Source organism: Eubalaena glacialis, chromosome 19 (genome assembly GCF_028564815.1).
Source record: "Eubalaena glacialis isolate mEubGla1 chromosome 19, mEubGla1.1.hap2.+ XY, whole genome shotgun sequence".
Taxonomy (NCBI): domain Eukaryota; kingdom Metazoa; phylum Chordata; class Mammalia; order Artiodactyla; family Balaenidae; genus Eubalaena; species Eubalaena glacialis.
In genome coordinates this window covers 3828956-3849859 of record NC_083734.1, presented here as the reverse complement: position 1 = coordinate 3849859, position 20904 = coordinate 3828956, and the positions used below count along the sequence as shown (strand labels likewise).

The window sequence follows — 20904 nt, the reverse complement described above, 5'->3', positions numbered from 1 at the left end:
TCCACATTCCCCAATCCCAGGATATAAGCTGGTAATGTAGGGACAAAGGGAACCAAAACCCTGGGGTACTTCCTATACCTCCTTCAACTCACCAGGAAGGGAACAAGCTGTGGCTGAATTATATGTATATATGTGTATGTGGGGAGGGAAAAGGGGACTTAGGGAAATTTGAGTTATTTTCAAAGCAGAGAATCTATGATGTTAAAATTGGGGCAAGATCACTCCCCATTTACCTCCCTCTTCCTACCAGGTGATCTTATCCCACAAGGAACCTCATCATCCCACCTCTTTTTTGCAATAATCACCTGGCTCACTGTGTGTGTGTTCATGCACGTATATGTGTGTGTGGGTGTTTGTGTGTATCAGGGTGGGAGAAAGGTGAATAAAAACCTTTGAGGTGGAGCTGCTTGTATCTTGTATTACAATCCATGCCTCTCCCAGACCAGCTCTAAGGTTACCCTGTGTGATGGTGAAAGAGTGGGCAAAGATTTTCCCGGGGCAATGTGGGAGTGAACAGAAAAGAGCACACAAAACAACAGAAAGCACCTCCCTGCAGTCCCCTTGGGGCATCTGGAGCTGTCCATTGCTGCTACCATTCCCTCCCCACGTAGACACACACACACACACAGACACACATACACACACACACACACACACCGTAGGACCAACTGTAGCCATCTGTCTCCCAGAAGGTCTCCAATCAGTTTTTCAATAGTTTCTCAATCAAACAACCTCCCTCCTTCTAGAGGCATCCAGGTTGGGTTTTGGACAAGGAGCTAGCCACTTACATTAGGATGCTGTGCTAGCTACCTTTTTCTGTATAACAATATTACTACAGGGCTTCCCTGGTGGCGCAGTGGTTGAGAATCTGCCTGCCAATGCAGGGGACACGGGTTCGAGCCCTGGTTCTGGGAAGATCCCACATGCCGCGGAGCAACTAGGCCCGTGAGCCACAACTACTGAGCCTGCGCGTCTGGAGCCTGTGCTCCGCAACAAGAGAGGCCGCGATAGTGAGAGGCCCGCGCACCGCGATGAAGAGTGGCCCCCGCTTGCCGCAACTAGAGAAAGCCCTAGCACAGAAGCAAAGACCCAACACAGCCAAAAATAAAAATAAATAAATAAATTTTAAAAACAAACCAAAAAAAAACTCCTTTAAAGAAGAAGAGGGGCATTTAGACATTTTGAGTTTGGGTGTGTCCAGTAACAGAATTAGAGACGAAACGTGCTCCCTTGAGAGAACACCTCCTTCGATAAATCTAATTTTTATGCTTGCAAATAACCTGTTGCTCAAATTTGTTGAAACTAGTTAAATCTTTCCAACTCCCCTATCTCACACGTGTGAATTTTCAGTATAACAAGTAGCCTACGGACGCATGCACATCGGTTTGCAAAGCACACCTTTCACATTGTTTGACGGCAAAGGATGAGTCTTGGGAGGACAAGAATATGGGGAAAGCAATATACTCTAAGATACCTTACACTGGAGTGATTTGCGTGGGCAGCTTCAGCAGCTCCACGTGCAGACACAGCGCCGGACTGGCAACAACGCAGCTCTGCAGTTCACGCTCCCGCGTGTCCGCGGGATCCCGCACGAGCTAAGCGACCGCTACTCTCGCGAGAGGGAGGGAGTCCGCGGCTCCTTCGATTCCCCAAACCGCGCTACGAGAGCTCCCACCTGCTGAGGAGCGGAGTCCGGCCACTCCCGCGGCCTTCTGGGAATCGTAGTTCCGGGGCCGGACGAGGCCCGCCAGCCTTGCCCTGTGCTGTTGCGCATGCGCGGCCCCGCTGGCTAGAGAAGTTCGTAGCCTTTGTGAGGCTCGGCGTGGGAGGTGAGTTGTTGCTCAGGTGCGGCTCTCCTTGCTCGGCCTCGGCGGTGCCCCCGGGGCATTAGTCTGCGCCGAGCCGGGAGGAGTGCGCGCTGGAGAAAGGGGCGTCGAGGGCAGGCACGAGCCCCATCCCCGAAGCCCCGGGGCGCGGGGTGGGCGGGGGCTTGGTCTGCGCGGCGGCCCCTTGGCTGCGGCCCCGGCGCCTCTCCTCCGGCCGCGCGACCCCCGCGCAGCTCCGAGCGGCAGCGCCAGGCGCGAGCGCCCAGCCTCAGGGATGCTGTCCCGGCTTTCCAGGTGCCAGCCTCGAGGGCCAAGCCGGCTCGGAACGGAGCGAAGCCTTTCGGAGGAGCCCCCCGAGGGGAGGCGGGAAGGAGGACCACGAGGCCTCGGGGCTTCCCGCTCCTCCGCGCGGAGAGGGCTGCGCTGGGGGGAGAGCTGAACCTTCGCGGCCGGGAGGAGGTGGTGACCATGGAGACAGATATGGCCGAAATGCCTGGGAAGAGCGGTGAGGGGGGCCGGTGTTGAACTTGTGCTGGGGGCCGGGCCGAATTCTTCCTCCTGAACGGGAGTCACTGCTGTCCGGCTCCTTTGTCTGGGGATGGAAGGGCTCTTTGGGTGAGAGTGGAGGGCGTGCTGTGGGATCCCAGCTGGGTGCACAGCGGACCCTCCAAAGACACCGCTAAAATGTGAGCGAAATGTCATCTTGTGAGGCTTGAGCATAGCCTCGTACTTTGTCTCACACCTTCTTCCTCCAGGGTGATTATACCATCCTAGCCTCATCAGTGGATCTGACAGTTCAGCTTTTTGATTGGCAAAAGTATTTTCCATTCCTGTTCCTCCACTTTGGACAAAAACCCTTTGGTTTCAGTAGAGCAGATACTTTTGCTTAATAGAGGAGGCACCAGGCAGAGGAGTCAGTGACTGGCTTCCAGTTCTCCTAGAAGTTTGGTCTGTGACCTCTTATCAGAATCCACACCCTGACCCTACCTGTGCTTGTTGGATTTCTAGATTGTACCCCAGTCTCAACTAGTGATAATTATTTAGAGATGGGATCCAACAAGCTACATTTAGACTAAGCTTGCAGGGTGATTTTTCAGAACGGTTGAGCCTCTTTTTCCCATATTAATTTAATGTAGATTAAGCTCAGAGAAAAACTTATTTTAATTTCCGGATCAGAGAGTGCCGTCTTCCAGGATGTCATTGTTTCAGGCTGCCTTCAGTCGCAGTGTTTGTAGGGAACACCAGGAGTACGGTGGTGGGAATTTTTTTTTTTTTAATATTTATTTATTTGGTTGCGCCGGGTCTTAGTTGCGGCAGGTGGCTTCCTTAGTTGCGGCTCCAGGGCTCCTTAGTTGTGGCATGCGAACTCTTAGTTGCAGCATGCGAACTCTTAGTTGCGGCATGCATGTGGGGTCTAGTTCCCTGACCAGGGATCAAACCGGGACCCCCTGCATTGGGAGTACGGAGTCTTATTCACTGGGCCACCAGGGAAGTCCCGAGAATTTTAAGCTCATAAATCTGAGTCACAAGATAGATCTAGGCCCTATCATGACTGCTTTCTTGCCCTTAGCTCCGTCTTCCCAGGATTCTCCCTTTTCCCAAGAAAAGAGGACAGAAGAGGGAGAAGTGGCAGCTTTGCGCCTCACAGCCAGATCGCAGGTGAGTGAGTCTCTGCTGGTTATTGAAATTCCACCTTATTTCTCGGAGTGCAGACGCACTCCCTTCTTTTTGATGTGGAGTTTCTGTGTCCATTAGAGCTGAGTTCTAATTCTAAGAGACAACTCGAATGACTGAAGGGCTCAGTGGAGAATGTTTTCTGCTTCTTCGTTGTATCTGTCCGTCTAGTATTTATTATCACTCAGCAGACGTGGAGGAGCATTGCCCTTCTTTAGCCCATTAGCTAATTTCTATGCTTGTTATTTGGGAAACGGTTTTAAAAGACAATGTGGTGCATACCTCTTAAAATGTATGTTTCACTAGGGGAAACAACATACACATGACTGTTAAGTAGGAATTTAAGAAAACACCTGAAGTGCTGGAGTGAATTATGAACATAGTGAGTACTCAAATAGTTCAAAGGAATGCTGGAAAAGGAAGCCTACAGAAGATTTAATTTAAAGAGTTAGAATCCAGCCCAACAAGATGATGAATGCGGATGTATTTTAGAGGTGAACTGTTACCAAGTTACAACTCAGTTTCCAAACTCTCACTTCCCCAAGGGCAAATATTAAGAATTGCTGAATTTAAGTGGTAGTTGTATATGGGTGATTAGTGTGTTAGTCTTTCAACTTTTTGTATGTCTGAACATTTTTCTTAAACGAAGTTGAGTGGGAGAAGAGAGTTCTCCATGGTGTGCGTCATACCACAATGCAAAGATTCCTCCACTAGCCTCTCTTTTTGCTACTTTAATCCAAAGTGTGAAAGTGGACATTGCACACTGCTGCCGTTTGTCAACGTGATTTCTCAGGATCCTTGTATACTTGCTTGCCTCCATTGGTTTCTCGAATACCTTATGTGAATATTGAAGACTTTATTAGTCAAGAAGCTTTAAGTTGCACCTGATGAAAACTCGATTCAAACTGGCTTAAGCAAAAAGAGGTATTTATTGACTATTATAAGTGAAAAATCCAGGTCTGGCTAAAATTGAGTTCAGGCAGTGACATTAGAATCTGTTTTCTCCATTTCAGTGACCTTTTCTTTTCTTTCTGTGTGTTTTGCACTCAAGCAGGCTTTTCTTCTCGTGCAGGGTAGCCCCTAACAAATTTAGGCCTACATCTTCCCATGTTGAAGATCAGAGAAAAGGGGTATCTTCCCTTCTGGTCGTTCCAGAAGAAGGACTGAGGTTAACTCTATAATGGGTATTAGGCCCATTGTTGGACCATTATTGGCAAGTCTGAGTGTGATGATCAGACTAGAAAATATACCTGTACATACACATACAAACACACATCCCACCCATGGGTCAGAGATGGAGCTGTACTACCTGAACTGCATGGCCTAAAAGTGGCCACAGGCATAGCAACCAGAGGAAAGTCAGAGTACAGGTACCAGAAAAAGGGTGAATGCTTTATACATTTCAACACATTAATATTAGATTCAAGACTGCTTTTATAGCTTCAGAATGGATTAAACCTTTTATGGAAATTTTTAAAACTGTCCTTTTTGCATTGCATTGGATTTTGTTTGATGCTAATACTGCAGCTCTCTTTCTTATTAGAATTTGCCTGGGCTGTTTATCTTTTACTTATTAGACTTTTTTAATAATTAGAGTTTTAATTTTTGCTCGTGGTAACCAGGTGAACGGTACAGACGTATATAAATATTAAAGTATATTACCCGTCCTTACCTCCCCAAGTTCAGTCCACCACCTCTCCCTACTGAGGATAACAGTTTGGTGTATATTTTTCCATGTTTTTGTTGAGCTTGAAGTACTGTATTCAGATATGTGGTATACTGTATTTCCTTCCATCCCCCCCTCCATCCCCAACTTTGGGGGTTTTGTCTGGATCTCTTTTCTGTAAAGAGGATGTGGCTATTTTAAGAAACCTTTTTATAAGAGAAATTAATTCATATTATGATGATTACTTGTATGTTTCACATTTTTCTTGCTATGTGATTTTTAGAATTCTGTTTACTATGCTTTGTTCTTTTGTATTTTTTTCTGCCTTTTGTGCTGTAGTTTGCATTTTTGTTATTCTGATTTTTTTTTTTTCTTTTATGGTTTGGAAGTTAATTTCCACTGTCAGTTTAGCTATAGATATGCAGATTGTAGGATCAAAGTCATTTTTTCTCACAGTATCTCGTCTATTTAGTAGCTGCTTAATGATTTTTACGTTTTATTTTCCAAGGATGATTCTTGTATTTTTTAAGTCTCAGATTATTTCCATTTTGGGGAACTTTATTTTGAAATAATTTGAGACTTATAGAAATTTAGCAAGTGGTAGAAAGATTTCTCATATGCTCTCCTTTCAGATTCTCCAAAATTTAGCATTTCACCTCGCTTTTATTATTCTCTTTCCAAAATCAGGAAAGTAACGTTGGTATAGTACTATAACCTACTGCTCTTATTCAGATTTCCCAGCTGTCTTATTTTTCTTGTTTTTCTTCCCCTTAATTTCTACTTCTATCCTGTAATTCCTTCTGTTTTCCCTAATTTGTTGTTGGGTTCTGTCTCTAATTTGATTTGTATGCTTTGTTCATTTAATTACATTAATTTTCTTTTAACGAAATTGAAGTGTTTCCTCTGAGTACAATTTTAGACTTATGGCATTGATTTTTGCGTTTTATTTCATTATTATTTTGAAATTTTGATACGTTTTTTCAGTTATCAGTTATTGCTCTTTCATCTCTGTTTTGGAATTTATTAACATTTACTTTGTTACTTTTGCAAGTGCTTCATGAATATTTAAATAGAAGGTGTTTTCTATCCAGTTATAACATTTGGTATATATTTATTTCAATAACCTGGAATATTATTCCCATTTTCTATGTCTTTACTTAAAGAGACATGTTCAGTACTGGTATGTGTCTATCTCCATATAGTTTTTGTATTTTATGTCTTGTATAAATAATCCTATGGTGTTTACCCATAAACATTTATATGTGATATCTGTACCCTTAATTAATTTGTTGCTGTCATTTTCCAATTTAATGCATCTTGCCTTGAATTGATTCCGTGCTTCACTGGATTTGGTGCCAGTCTGTTCATTCCATGGCGAGGACTCACAGGAGAATTATATAGACACATGCCTTTTTTTCTCTGCCTATATTTTGTTTACTTTGCCAAACTACATTGTTGATTCATTGGTTCATGTTTTAACTCTTTGTTCCCCAGAAAAATTAGTCTGTCAGTGGAGAAACCATGATCTTGTTTCGTTTGGTTCTCATGTTGAATCTTGGACAGTGTGCCTGGCACATAATTGATACCCAGTGACTTTCCATGGTATGTCCAGGACACATGAGAATGCTTGTCATTTTTCACAGTGATTTTCCCCTGTTGAATACATCTACGCATCTACTCCAGGGCCAACAGAAACTGGGGGGTGAAAGGGAGGCTGTGGAGTGACAGATGGTGAACAAAAGTATGTTTTGTGTCTTAGGCATCAGTGACGTTCAAGGATGTGGCCATGGACTTTACCCCAGAGGAGTGGGGGAGGCTGGATCCTGCACAGAGGGACGTGATGCTGGAGAACTACAGGAACCTGGTCTCGCTCTGTAAGGATGGGCTCCCGCTGTGACTCTGGTCCCTGCTTATGGGGACATCATTACCTTATTGACAATGAAGTAGCATAACAAAGCCAGTAATCGTAAAGTATTGATCCCTTTGGGCCCAGAGAAAATCTGTTTCTGCTCTGGGTTCTTGGTGAAATGTCTAGGCTTGTTTTGTATCAGGAGTCTTTGGATTCAAGTGACAGAAACCGAATTCACACTAGCTTAAAAGGGAATCAAGATATATCGTCAGGAATTTCTTTTATTTACTTATTTTTTAATTACGTGGTATAGCTTGCCCTGATCTCCTTGTGTGTCACAGATGGCCATTGGCCGCTCTAGGGTTACATTATTCTTCCAGTTAGAGAGCTAAGGAAAAAAAGAAGGCTTCTATCCTGGGAGTTTCAGCAAATAGGGTCACATGTCCATCAGTGAAGCAGTAACTCGAGCCAGGGAGATAGAGTATGCTCTGACCAGTTTGGATACTGTGCCCGCCTCTGGGGGGGGGAGGTATGTGCATGTGTACACATGTACACACATGCATGTACACGTATGTGTTCGTATCAGTGGTGGAAGGAACTATGTTAGCTCCTCCCAAACCTCGTATAATAAATTCCCTAAGAAAGCAGGTTCTAGTAACTGAAGAAGGAAGAAAGGAAAAACATCAGAAGACAGCTAGTCACAGAGTCACAGGCTTGTGGTGCTGCCACTGGGGTCCCACTTCACCCAACTCCTTCTCTGAGCTGAGGACTGGTCTGCAGTATCTCCCTAGAACTCCCACAGTAAACAAGAGAAATTCTCTTCTATTTTTTTACAGGCTAAATATTTGTCTTTTCAAATGCGTGTAACTCCTTATGAGGCCCAGGCTCTTGCTGCACCTGTTTTAAGGTTCATTTAGAGGCCCCCCGCTCCCTTATTCCAGAACTTCCTATGATGTCCTGTCTTTTTTGTGGATCCAGGGGTTGGGACCGTGCTCTGGGATAGAGCTTTGTGCCCATCACAAAGAGTTAAGTCCCTTTTCTTTTTTTTCTTTCTTTTTTTTTTTCTTTTTTAATGAGCAGGGCTTCCAGTTTCCAAACCTGAGAACCACAATTTGGAGAATGGAAAAGAACCATTGATGCTTGAGAGAAAAGCCCCCAAAAGCAGCTGTTCAGGTGAGTCAGATAGACGGGAATCTTCGGAAAGAATAACCCCACAAGACAGTAAAGAAGTAGCGCTCTTCAGTGCTTAAGAAAGAATATAGAAGTGCCAACATGCTTTTATTTATTTTAAATTATATTGCATTTTGAATACATACAAAGTCAAGGAAATAAAATAACACTGAGATCAAACACATGCTCACATTTGCTTCATTTGCCTGTTTTCTTTTCCTTTTTTTGTAATGTAAAATAGATTAAAATATCATAACTGTACAGTTTTATGAATTTTCCCAAATTGAACACATTCATGTAGCTAGCATCCACATCAAGAAACAACCTTACTAATAAAAAAAAAAAAAGAAAAAAAAAACACAAACAAAAAAATAATTAATATACTTTCGAGATAATTTTGGCTATTCTGATACTACGCCAAAGTTGGGCAAGTGGTAGTTTCTTAAAGGTTAGGTGCAAGGTGCATCTGAAACCATATCCATGAATTTTTCCTACTCTTAAAATCTATTGATCTTTTGGAAAATATTGTTTCACTGAGTTATGCATATCTTCCAAATATTGACACAATACATTATGCGATATTTTAAAAACCGCAATTTTCGGTATCACCACTGACCTTACCAGAAAAGCCTTTAAGTATTAGAAAGCTATCAAGCTCTCAGTGGTAGATAAAAGTTTTCCAAAATTCTAATTTCTGCCCAAAAGCTCACATTTTATTAAATACTGTCAGTTGTTTTCCTTGAAGTGACAGGCTCATTTTTTTTTTTCAGTTTTGTGGAAATATCTGCCAAATACCCAACATGGATAACATAGTTTGTCAGTCATTCTTTCAAGTAAAAGTGATGGTCCATGAAAAAAAAAAATGGCCAGTTCATCTCTCAAACAGTCTCATGAGTGGTTTTCCTCAAGGCAAGCATCATACTTTGATATGAGCAGACTTGCATTATGAATATTTCCTATTTCATCATCCAGAATATTAAAAAGGCATGTAGTCAAGGTTTAATAAATAAAATTAATTTATTAAGTTAGTAATGATTCCTGTTGTTTCCTCAGAAATTTTTAAGTGAAACTGGCTTTTTTTTTTTTTTTTTTTAACTGAGAGTACATGGTGGGGAAAAATACAACTACTAGTACATTTGGTGTCTTGTCCTGATTTGTGCATAAGTTGTGGGCAGTTTTACCACCATCACTTTTGCAACATCAATGCAAATGTCAAGACAATGAAAAAGGCAAATAAGATCTAAGCATTATTCTGAAAATAGTTTTGAACCTACAGACTCCCAGGGATCCTCAGACCACCCTTTGAGGTCACAGCCTCTACCTACCTACACTATCCTTATATCAATTTATGTTTTACTGATTTAACAAACACTTACGTAGCACCGATGCTGTGTCAGAGTTTTAAGTGTTTTATAAATATTTTCATTAAATGCTCCTTAAGGTAGGTGTTGTTTGTATTCCTCATGAGGTAGGTACCATTATTGCCCCATCTTACAGATAAGGAAACTGAAGTAGAAGCGTAAAACAACATGCCCCAGGTCACACAGCTAGTAAGTGGCAGAGCTGGGATTAAATTCATGCATTCTGATTTCAGAGTCCATTGCTCTCAACCACTGTGCTCTTCCTAAATGTCCCCTCTCACCTTGGGGCTTCTGTACATGTCATTCCCTCTACCTGGAACACTCACACCCGTGCTTCTCTACCTGTTACCTGGAACACTCACCCCCGTGCTTCTGTACCTGTTACCTGGAACACTCACCCCCGTGCTGCTGTACCTGTTACCTGGAACACTCACCTGAGCCCCAAACCCACTTCAATTTCAGCTCAGCCATTTACCTCCTCAGGGAGGCCTCCCCTCATCCCCCTGGGTTCCCCTTATCATCTTTCACAGCATCATTCGCCTTTTATTTCTTAGTACTTACTACAAGTGCATTTTTATATGTATTTGTAGATGTTAAGACTAAATTTTCTCTCCCTTCATATACATAGAGACTGCGTGTTTTTCCCCAGAGCCTAGCGTATGGTAGACATCCAATAGGTAATCATTGAATAAATGGATAGAAGAGTACATAGAAAAAGGAACAGAATTCACTTGGCTGTGTGGAATGAGGGGCAGATCTAACTTAACTGTCTTTTGAATGTTTAATCACTCACAGGACCATTTGTTGTAAAAACAAATTATCTTTAGTTCACTGACTGAAATACCACCTTTGTATTGTCCTTAATTCCTATGTTTACTTGACTTGACTTCTGAAATTGCTCTTTTGTTTCATTGGTCTATTTACATATTTTTTTGAACCAAACTCTTTATTTTAGCTTTATAGAGTAGTTTCATATTGAATATAAAAATTCTAATAGACTTATAGTAGATATATTCAGAGAGGTTGGCTTCCATCCTTGCCCTCTCTATTCTGGTGTTCTCTCTGTAGGCAGTCATTTTTATTAGTATTTCATTTATCTGTCCTTAGTTTTGGAAAATATAACCAAATATGTCTATATATTTGTATCTCCCTTTTTTTCCCCTACACAAAAAGTAGCAGACCATACACACTCCTTCACAGCTTGCTGGGTTTTTTAAGTTTAATGTATCCTGAAGATCACTTCGTAGCAATAGAAGATCATTCTCATATTATTTTAATAATATGATAATGTTTAATATTTTAATAATTTTATTATTTTAAGTTGCACATACTTCATTGTATGTGTACACCATAGTTTAATCAGTTCTTTATAGTATTAAAATATTACTGTGTTTTAATGTTTGAGATGTTACCAGTCTTGCTACCTCAGTGTTGTAATGATTAGCCTTGTTCGGATATAATTTAATGTATCTGCCATTATATCTTTGGGAGATCATTGATTTTTCAACAGGGACATATTATAAAAGAATTCTTAGGGAAGATTTTAAACTGGAAATGGAATGCATATTAGGATGTGAGTAGGGTTGGGTAACTGGAAACTTAGAAGTCATCACTGTGCCCTGCACTAAGGTGGTAACTGCCTGGAAGTTTATGACAGCGCTTGATATTCTATAGAGGTTGTTCCTCCCCTGTCCTGATCTGGGATGCTCATTTCCTGCTCATGTGGTGAAATGGTGCTTCATCTGCATCCCTCCTTCTCCTGTCTTTTGGTCATCTTTCCCCCATTCTGATTCCTGGGTCGGGTCTGCTGATTTTCTCTGCATCTACTGTGCATTTGTTTCCCTCCATTTGCTTCTCTTTGCAAGTCATCTTCTAAGAGTCAAATCCACTTGTTCTTTGAAGCCATGCTCTTCACCTTCATTAACTCTTACCCGTTACAGACCTGCCTTTTTGTTGAATTCAGAAAACAAAGGAAATTTGCATTTCCAATTTGTTTCAGACTCAGAGACTAGACCCGGGAGCAAAGATTCAACTTCAGTGCAAGATTTTTCCAAAGAAGAATCATGCCAGGTTGCAGTCATAGACAGGCTGACAAAGAATGGTGTCTATGACTCCAACTTGGAAACAACTCTCGCATGTGAAAACCGGTTAGAGAATCAGCAAGGAAATCAGGAGAGACGCTTGAGAGAAATGTTCACCCACATGAATTCACTCCCAGAAGAGAGAGCTCGTGAGCATGATGTTTACTGGAAAAACTTGAGCCAGAAGTCAGTACTTCTCACTCAAGACAGAGTTCCCAAAGGATCCTGTGCCTTCCATACCCTTGAAAAAAGATTGAAACAGAAATCAACCTTAATGAAAAAGCAGAGGACCTACAAAGAGAAGAAACCTCATAAATGTAATGACTGTGGTGAGCTCTTCACTTACCATTCAGTGCTCATTCGACACCAGAGAGTCCATACCGGGGAAAAACCCTACAGCTGCACCGAGTGTGGGAAGTCTTTCAGCCACAGGGCGAATTTAACTAAACATCAGAGAACTCACACTAGAATTCTCTTCGAGTGCAGCGAATGCAAGAAGGCCTTCACAGAAAGCACATCCCTTGCAATACATCAGAGGATTCACATTGGAGAGAGACCGTATGAGTGCAGTGAGTGTGGGAAAGGCTTTAATCGAAGCACACACCTTGTGCAGCACCAGCTGATCCACACGGGGGTGAAGCCTTATGAATGCAACGAGTGTGATAAAGCCTTCATTCATTCTTCAGCACTCATTAAACATCAAAGAACTCACACTGGAGAGAAACCCTATAAATGTCAGGAATGTGGGAAAGCCTTTAGCCACTGCTCATCCCTTACCAAACATCAGAGGGTTCATACCGGAGAAAAACCCTACGAATGTAGTGAATGTGGAAAAACCTTCAGTCAGAGCACACATCTTGTTCAGCATCAGAGAATTCACACCGGAGAGAAACCCTACGAGTGTAACGAATGTGGGAAAACCTTCAGCCGGAGCTCAAATTTCGCTAAACATCAAAGAATTCATATTGGGAAGAAACCATACAAATGTAACGAATGCGGAAAAGCCTTCATTCATTCATCAGCCCTTATTCAACACCAGAGAACTCATACTGGGGAGAAACCCTATAGGTGTAACGAATGTGGAAAAAGCTTTAAGTGCAGTTCATCCCTCATGAGACATCAAAGGATTCACACGGAAGAGCAGCGCTGAAAAATGACTGAATGTGAAGAAATGTGAGTTGGTTTTATTGCTGTGTTAAATACCTGAGCAGTTTGTGTGGAAGACCCATAAACTGCTGCCTGAGGACCAGTTCTGTGTGTATCTAACTCTACTTGCATAATACATAGCTTTGAGGCATAAACAGAATGTTCCTTATATCCATTGATTTGATCATTCTGAACGCTTCCAGCCAGGAATCTCAAAGGTTGATCCCTAACCCACCCCCCTTGCCCCCCAATACCCTTTTGTGGAAATTCAGAAAATCCTTGGGAGTGGGTAGTAATGCAATCAATGTGAAATCCAGTTCCCCCCCTCTTTGTCACGTCAAAGCCTGTTATAGCATCTCACTTTGTAAGGACATTCTTATCTGGTAGGTGAGGCAGAGGGGTTCATATTCTTATCATCGGGAAGACACAGAGCTGTTCCTCTTTGAATCCAAAGTGGAAACCCAGATATACAGAGAATGTCATTTCTTTTACATTAACTATAAAAACTTAAAGGTTAAGAGCTGAAATGTGCTTTGGATTCCCTCCCAACCCCAAAGGCTACTGTCTCATTTGATGAATATAAGAGGTCTAAATTATGCTCACATGGATTATGCTGAGATTTAGATTATTATTATCCCCCCACTGGGTACATCTTCACTTTACACTTCTTTGGAAGTTACCCTGAGGTAGAGAAAGAGTCAGAATCTTAACTGTAGTTTTTGATCAAGTCCCTCTTTTCTTATCCTTGGCACTGAATGAATCCTTGGTTTTCTGTAATCACAGTATTAAGGAGATTTCATTTCTTTACCTTATTCTGCTCTCTGTAAAGTATGTTTTGTCACTTGGAGAGAAAGCCCCTGGGATGTACAGAGTGAAAAGTTGATGGGTTCCATGTGAGGTTACATATAGGGTCTCGGACAAGAAGAACTGAAGCAGCTTTGAGGCACAAACACCTTTGTGTCACATATGGAAGAGAGTCACAGGACAGTGACTTCAGGAGGACAAGCGGCTTCTCCCCCAACCCCGCACCCTGGGAAGAAGTTGCCGTTTCTCAGGCCTCACGTTTACCCACATTTTTTTGTTGTCCTCCTATATGTTGGTTGGTCTTTGCTGTATCCCAGGGCCCCAAGGAAGGTAGAAAAGGCTTGAAGCCACAGTGATCGATTGACATAAGTTACATGGGTGACCAAAGAACCGTGTGGTGGGATTGGAAACACAAAAGCAAAAGTTCAAATAAATATTTAGCAAAACACTATACAAATGTCAGTTTTTATTGTTGCTCTGTTATATGGTGTGAAAAGGAAATTATAGAAAAGATAGAGAGGGAAAGATTAGTTACAGGTTTCTTTTTTCTCCTCTCCTAAATCCTATCCTTGGACATTCAGCAATCAGCCCACACTCTTCCCCCTCCACGTTATCCCCGTTACTTTTTATAATTCTTATAGTTTTCTCTGTAGACCTTAGTTCTATTACTGAGGAAAAGAAGAGGAATAGAGTTTAAAGAAGTGATAAAAGAGATCATGGTCAAGTCTAATCCAGCAACGATGGAAATCAAAACAATAGGAAATGGGACGGGAAGGACTGGGAAGAAAGGCTTTGAAAAGAATTTTTAAAAAACAAGAATAGGGCTTCCCTGGTGGTGCAGTGGTTGAGAGTCTGCGTGCCAGTGCAGGGGACGCGGGTTCGAGCCCTGGTCTGGGAGGATCCCACATGCCGCGGAGCAACTGGGCCCGTGAGCCACAACTGCTGAGCCTGCACGTCTGGGGCCTGTGCTCCGCAACAAGAGAGGCCGCGATGGTGAGAGGCCCGTGCACCGCGATGAAGAGTGGCCCCCGCTTGCCGCAACTAGAGAAAGACCTTGCACAGAAACGAAGACTCAACACAGCTAAAAATAATAAAATTTAAAAAATAAAAAAAATAAAAAAATAAAAAACAAGAATATATTGAAAGGGGCTGAGGTCTGAGAGGTGGGGGTCGGAGAATGGCTGACACAGGACAAAATAAACAAAATAGAGCTCAGCCCTCTCATCACCTCGATATTCAGATTAACGGTCTGAGGTGGAAGTTGATAAGCTATGGCCTGGACCCACTACCTAGTTCTGTAAATAATGTTTAATTGGAACTGGGCCTCACTCATCATTTACATGTGTTTGGCTGTTTTTGTGCTAAAACAGCAGAGTTGAGTAGTTGCAGCAGAGATTACATGTCCCGGAAAATATTTGCTGTTTCTCAACAGGCCAAATGCTTGAGTGAGAAGAAATTCATCTGGGGGCCAATATTTGGCTAACCCAAGATCAATGGGTTTGGATTTTGCCACCTCCACTTGGCAATTATGTGACTTTGGAAAGCTACTTACTCTTTCTGAGCCCCAGTTTGCTTATCTGTAAAATGGGGACAGATCAACCCTCTCTCAAGGCTGTTGTAAGGATAAGACAATGAATGTAAAGAACCTGGCATATAGTCAGTTGTATTGAGAGACCTCCCCCGCTTCTCTCTCTCGCTCTCTCATTAGTTTCCAGGAGCCCTCACATACAGTGAAATCCACAGATGCTCAAGTCCCTTATATAAAATGATGTAGTACAGTCGGCCCTCCGTATCTGTGGCTTTTGCATCCTCAGATTCAGCCAACTATGGATGGAAATTTGGATCCACTGTTGGTTGAATCTGCTGATGCAAAACCCTCGAATACGGAGGGCCGACGGTATTTATTGAAGAAATCCCCGTAAGTGGACCTGAGCAGTTCAAAGCCATGCTGTTGGGGGATCCACTGTTACATATATTTTAATGAAGTGGTGAGTCTGCTTTAGGCTACCTGTAACAAAATATTGACTAAGTGGCTTGTTTATAAACAACCTTCTCACAGTTCCAGAGACTGGGAAGTCCAGGATCAGGGCCCTGGCAGATTCAGTGTCTGGTGAGGGCCCCTCCCCAGTTCTCAGATGGCTATCTTTTCACTGTGTCCTACCATGGTGGAAGGGCAGGGGAACCCTCTGGGGCCTCTTTCATGAGGGCGCTAGTCCCGTTCATGGGGGCTCTACCCTCATGACCTCATCGCTTCCCAAAGGTCCTGCCTCCAAACACCACCACTTCGGGGATTGGGGTTCCACAGGAATTTGGGGGGGACACAAAACATTCTGTCTATAGCAAGTGACTAAGCATCTATCAGAAATGACTTAAGAATGAGTGAGTCTTCCACACCTTTACTTACTGATCTAAAGCCGACCATCCTGCTCCCTGGCGTATCGTAGAGAAGGGCTTCACTTCTGCTCTTGCTTTCATCTGGTGCGCTCCCTGCACAGCCTCCTGGAGACCTCGTGGAATCTGGCTTTTTTCCTTCTAATTATCACTTAACCAGGAGCCACACCATGGTTCCAGAGACTCAAGTATTACTGTCGTTTAATTAGTGTCAAAGGACTTAACTCTAAGCTAGTTTTACTGAGAGCTCTGGCCCTTTGCATTTCAGTATTTGTTCCTTTTATGCTTGGAGTTCAATCAGTTCTGACTGTGTATTTGTGCTCCCACAGGAATCTTGGAAGTTTTAGTGTTCTGCTTTCCAAATGTTTTTGGTTACCTGTAAACAAAATTTGATTGTTCTTATTGGCCCACTGTCAATAAAGATGTCGTTTATATATTTGTTGTCAGAAACTTCTATAAATTGCTTTTAAATTCTCACTTAAGCATGTTTTAAGAGGCAAAGAAAAACCAACTATAAAATATCTCCACATCATTCAGGAAACTGATCGCATTTCTAATTGTTCATCTGGGCTTCACAACCTCTGTAAACATGAGCTGGGGGATCACAACCCACGTATCTGCGAGAAGGTGAAAGAGCCAAGGAAGGTCGTTCCTACCAAATGATGCTTGAAGTCCTCAGGCCAAGCACACCCCTCACTTAGGCGTATTGGGGAGACCAGGGAGAGAAGAATTTCATGTGAAAAGTACAGTTAAAACTAGGCCAAATATGCTAAAAAACTGATTTAAGGTAAACTTTGAATTACTTTTGGTTTCATCACCCAAAAGTATAAAAACGATAGTATAAGAATATGTTATTCAAATTTGTCGGCAATTAATTAGTTCAATTACCTATTTTAACTCTCATGATTTTTTATTTTATTAAATGAGTTCTTATTTTTTAAAAATTATTACAACAGACTCTAGTTGGAAGTTCTTTGTCCCTGCTTTCTCCCTTTCCTTACCTAATTCTTCTTTTTGAGGTCCCACCTGGGCTGTCCCTCACCATAGGTTTTATTGACAAGGGGGAAGGGTATTCCCCTGTGGTAATGTATAAAATGTGGCTTTTGTGGATTACCTTGTAGTTCCAAATAATGCCCTCAAAAAATTAGATGTTTTTTCCTGCATTGTTGGTCTTTACATTTTTCACGGTGTAACCTGTTATTTTTGAACCTGTGTTTGTCCGTAAACCAGATAATCTAGATTGAGTTTACTATACATAAAATGTGCACAGAGATAGAGGTAAACGGTCTTTGATCCAGCAGTGCCTGAGTGCCTGAGTCTCTGGTATCACCCCTTAGATTCTCCAGATATGTGAACTTTTCAAACAACTCAAAAGGGTTGAAGAGCTTGGCTTTTTACTTCCAGAGATCTTATTTCAGAGGACTTCATGTGCACATAAGCATCAATATCAAAGATCTTTCATGCCCCCCAAAAGAAAAGGACAGATTTGGGTGAATTCTAGCTCCTTTATTAGTTTCTTAGTCCTTAGTTCCATCTCCTTTTACATTTAGAGCCACGGATGTGTAACTGCTCAGTTCCAGTCCCATTCCATCACCTGTGAGAGATGTAATTGGAAATGCGGGAGGGAAATCTTCTGAGGTTTACCTGATTAGGGGGTGGTGGAGAGTTTGGCCACATCTATTCCCAGATATTCTAAAGTAGGAGGAATCCTAAGAAGGGATAGACACGTGAGAGAAAGGAGGTGGCGTGTAATATCCCCCTGCCCCACACAGTGAGATCAGAGAAAGATCTCCCAGACTTTCTCCATCACTTAACTAGATTGTAAAGTTAGCAAACCATTGCTTTTTAGTGATGTGTAAATTTGAACATCTGCAATCACTATGATCAAGCTATTTTATTTGTAGGTCTATACTTACCTAAAATGTCTATGCATATATATCAAAAGAAACCATCAAGAATGTTCATAGTTGCTTTATTGCTAATAACCCCAAACTGGAAACAAACCAAATGTCCATCAACAGCAAATTGATAAACGTGAGATAGTCATACAAAGAAAACACAGAGCAGTGAAAAGGAAAGAATCTCTCCATGAAACCACACAGATTAATGTCACGAATATAATGCTGAGCAAGAGAAGCCAGACACGGGATAATTCGTACTGTATGGTTCTAAATACACACATTTATAACACAGGTGATGCTAACGTGTGGTGTTAAAAACCAGATGATCGTTAGCTTTGGCAGGATAGAATGGGTAGTGATTGGGGAGATAGAGGAGAGGGGCCTCTGAGTTGCTAGTTTTATTCTATTTCATTGTCTTAAATTGTTGTAGTTACAAGGGTGTCTTTGCTTCGTGATAAATCATTGAGTCGTAGAGTTATGATTTCTGTGCTTATTGGTGTGTATGTTACAAATACTTCACTAATGCATTTGAATCCATTTTTGTAATAAGGACAAATAACATAAAGTATAATAAGACTGCAATCTTATTTTCATTTCATGAAAAATGGTCACCAGAAGGACTCCAAGCTTAAGTGTTGCAACTATAGAGCTTACGTTTATATATACATATATAAATAAATATATATAAAATATATATAAATATATATATATTTAAAGATCCAGAACTGTTTGATTTAATGTCATTTGAGTGTAGAAAATCACAATTATACTTACAGTTTGCTAAATCTATAATCTTTTAGCTGAAAGTTAGCTGGTTAGCCACACCCATCAATGAAACTGCTTTCGCAGAAGAATCTAACCTATGACAATTGATAGGAACTTTAGAAGTCACGTTTTTTAATTTTTTTAAATTGAAGTATAGTTGATTTACAACGTTGTATTAATTTCTGCTGTACAGCCAAGTGACTCAGTTATACATATATATATATATTCTTTTTCATATTCTTTTCCATTATGGTTTATCACAGGATATTGAATATAGTTCCCAGTGCTGTACAGGAGCACCTTGTTGTTGATCCAGTCTTGATTGTCTATAAAACATGAGATTTCTTAGAACGCAGGCCATCAAACTCTCATTTCAGGTTTTTCCTTCATTACTTTCTGTGATCCTGGTATCTGAAAAGATTTCTATGTCTCAATATTGCACAGAGGGAATAACATGACTGTCTTAGTCACCACGGTGCCCATCAAGACCAGGCACATGATTCCCAGGATCCGGGCAATGACCCTTCCAGAGGTAATGGGAAATTTGCTATCAGCCAGAAAGCCATGGATCCTCTCCTGGGGAGGCCTGGCTACTGTCTCAAAAGAGACCTGCTCTGGGAACTGTGGGGGCTGAGTACACAGTCTCTGCGAAGCTGTTTCCACGTCTGATGCTTGAAACCCACAGGCAGTAAACAAGGGAAGATCACGAACAGGCTGGGAGCCTGTGAGCAGGAGCTGGAACTTCATAAGGACAGAATGAAACCTGTGTCTGTTCTTGCTGCCTCTGACCTTGTGACCAGGGTGTCCTGCAGAAGCCAGGACCCTACATCACAGAGCTAACACATACGTGTAACCCAGGAGTCAGAGAAACTGAGGGAAAAATCCAGGGGAAGGCAGAGCAACTGAAGGTCCAGCTGCTGCTTATCTGTCTTAAACTGGATTTTTGTGTGTGTGTTTATCCTGCTTGGCATTTTCTTAGCTTCTTGAATTTGCAGATTTATGTCTTCTGCCAAATTTGGGGACACTTTGAGTATTATGTTATGATATTCTGGATTTTTATTTAAGTGTTGTGTTTTAGCAGGCCTCCTCTGACACCACTCTGGTGGACTAAGGAAGGTCACCACCACCTGGTTATTGTTTGGTGGGGATGGAAGTCTAAGGGACTCAGTCTCTATTAACAGCCCTGGGGAGAGGAATTTCTTGCTAGGCCACCCCCACTTGGCCATCACCCCCGACAGCACCTTGTCTTGAGGGGAGAGCCATGCTATTACTGCTTCCAAATGGTGCCACTGACATTGTGTGTGGGGAGGTTCAGTACGACCAAGTGTGAATGAAAGTCTCAGCTCCCCATCCCCTCTCTGACACCACCCCTGTAGGGACAGAGGGGCACCTCATTACAGTCAGGGTAGGATGGAAGCCTAGGTTCCCCACTCAGCCTTTGCTGATGGGCTTGAGGTGGGACCACAGTTTTTTTTCAATGGTGTTTGACTGGAGTGGAGTGGGGTTTTTTTCTCAAAAGTTTTCTGTTATGTTAGGCTTCCCTTTCTTGGTCTCTGGCTGGAAAGAGCAGGCTTTATTGGGGGCTTTAAAAAAATCTGCACCCAATGGCATTTTAGGTTGTCAACTTACCCAGGCCACCATACAGGAGACAAAAAGAAAACCTAGGAAAATCACCACTGTGTCTTTCCTCAGGTGGCAGCATCCTTAGTGGGACTGTCTTCTGTCCAACTTTGAGTCTTATATTTGTTTTATAGACAATATTGAGGGTTTTTAGCTGTACTTAGTGGGAAATATAGGGAGAAGTGTGTCTACCCCACCTCATCCCACTACTGGTTCACTGGTTCACCTTCATTTATGAAAAATATTTTGATGGGTATAAATTTCTGGGCTGACAGTTTTTTTCCCCAGTACTTTAAAGGTGTTGTTTCACTGTCTTCTGGCTTGCTTTTTTTGTATGTTTTTGCTTTTGTTTTCTGATGAGAAGTACTTATCTTTGTTCTCTAGTATGTACAGATCTTTGTTCCTCCAGCTGTTTTTTAAATCTTTTTTTTTTTTTTGAAGTATAGTTGATTTACAATGTTGTGTTAGTTTCTGGTGTACAGCCAAGTGATTCAGTTATACATATATATACAGTCTTTTTCATATTCTTTTCCACTGTGGTTTATTACAGGATATTGAATAGAGTTCCCTGTTCTATATGGTAGGTCCTTGTTGTTTATTTATTTTATATACAGTAGTTTGTACCTGCTAATCCCAGACTCCTAATTTAT

The 20904-nt window shown here is 41.9% G+C and overlaps 1 protein-coding gene across 2 annotated transcripts; it reads left to right on the top strand.

The window, feature by feature from the left end:
• The first annotated feature begins 1780 nt into the window (after positions 1-1780).
• ZNF286A (zinc finger protein 286A) lies at positions 1781-13984 on the top strand. 2 transcript variants are annotated; one of them, XM_061177144.1, is made up of 5 exons: positions 2129-2331; positions 3397-3485; positions 6926-7040; positions 8096-8188; positions 11546-13984. In XM_061177144.1, the coding sequence occupies exons 1-5, from the start codon at positions 2295-2297 to the stop codon at positions 12775-12777; spliced, it is 1566 nt and encodes a 521-aa protein (XP_061033127.1). In that variant the 5' UTR covers positions 2129-2294; the 3' UTR covers positions 12778-13984. The 2 variants fall into 2 exon arrangements, with proteins under 2 accessions (XP_061033128.1, XP_061033127.1); XM_061177145.1 differs by lacking the exons at positions 2129-2331; positions 3397-3485 and adding an exon at positions 1781-1829.
• The last annotated feature ends 6920 nt before the right edge of the window (positions 13985-20904 follow it).

Bases quoted from the DNA above. Each gene is read 5' to 3' on its own strand.
- ZNF286A (XM_061177144.1), top strand. From the start codon at position 2,295: ATGGAGACAGATATGGCCGAAATGCCTGGGAAGAGCG. The intron at 2,332-3,396 runs GTGAGGGGGGCC...TCTTGCCCTTAG, and splicing joins CGAAATGCCTGGGAAGAGCG to CTCCGTCTTCCCAGGATTCT. The intron at 3,486-6,925 runs GTGAGTGAGTCT...TTTGTGTCTTAG, and splicing joins GCCTCACAGCCAGATCGCAG to GCATCAGTGACGTTCAAGGA.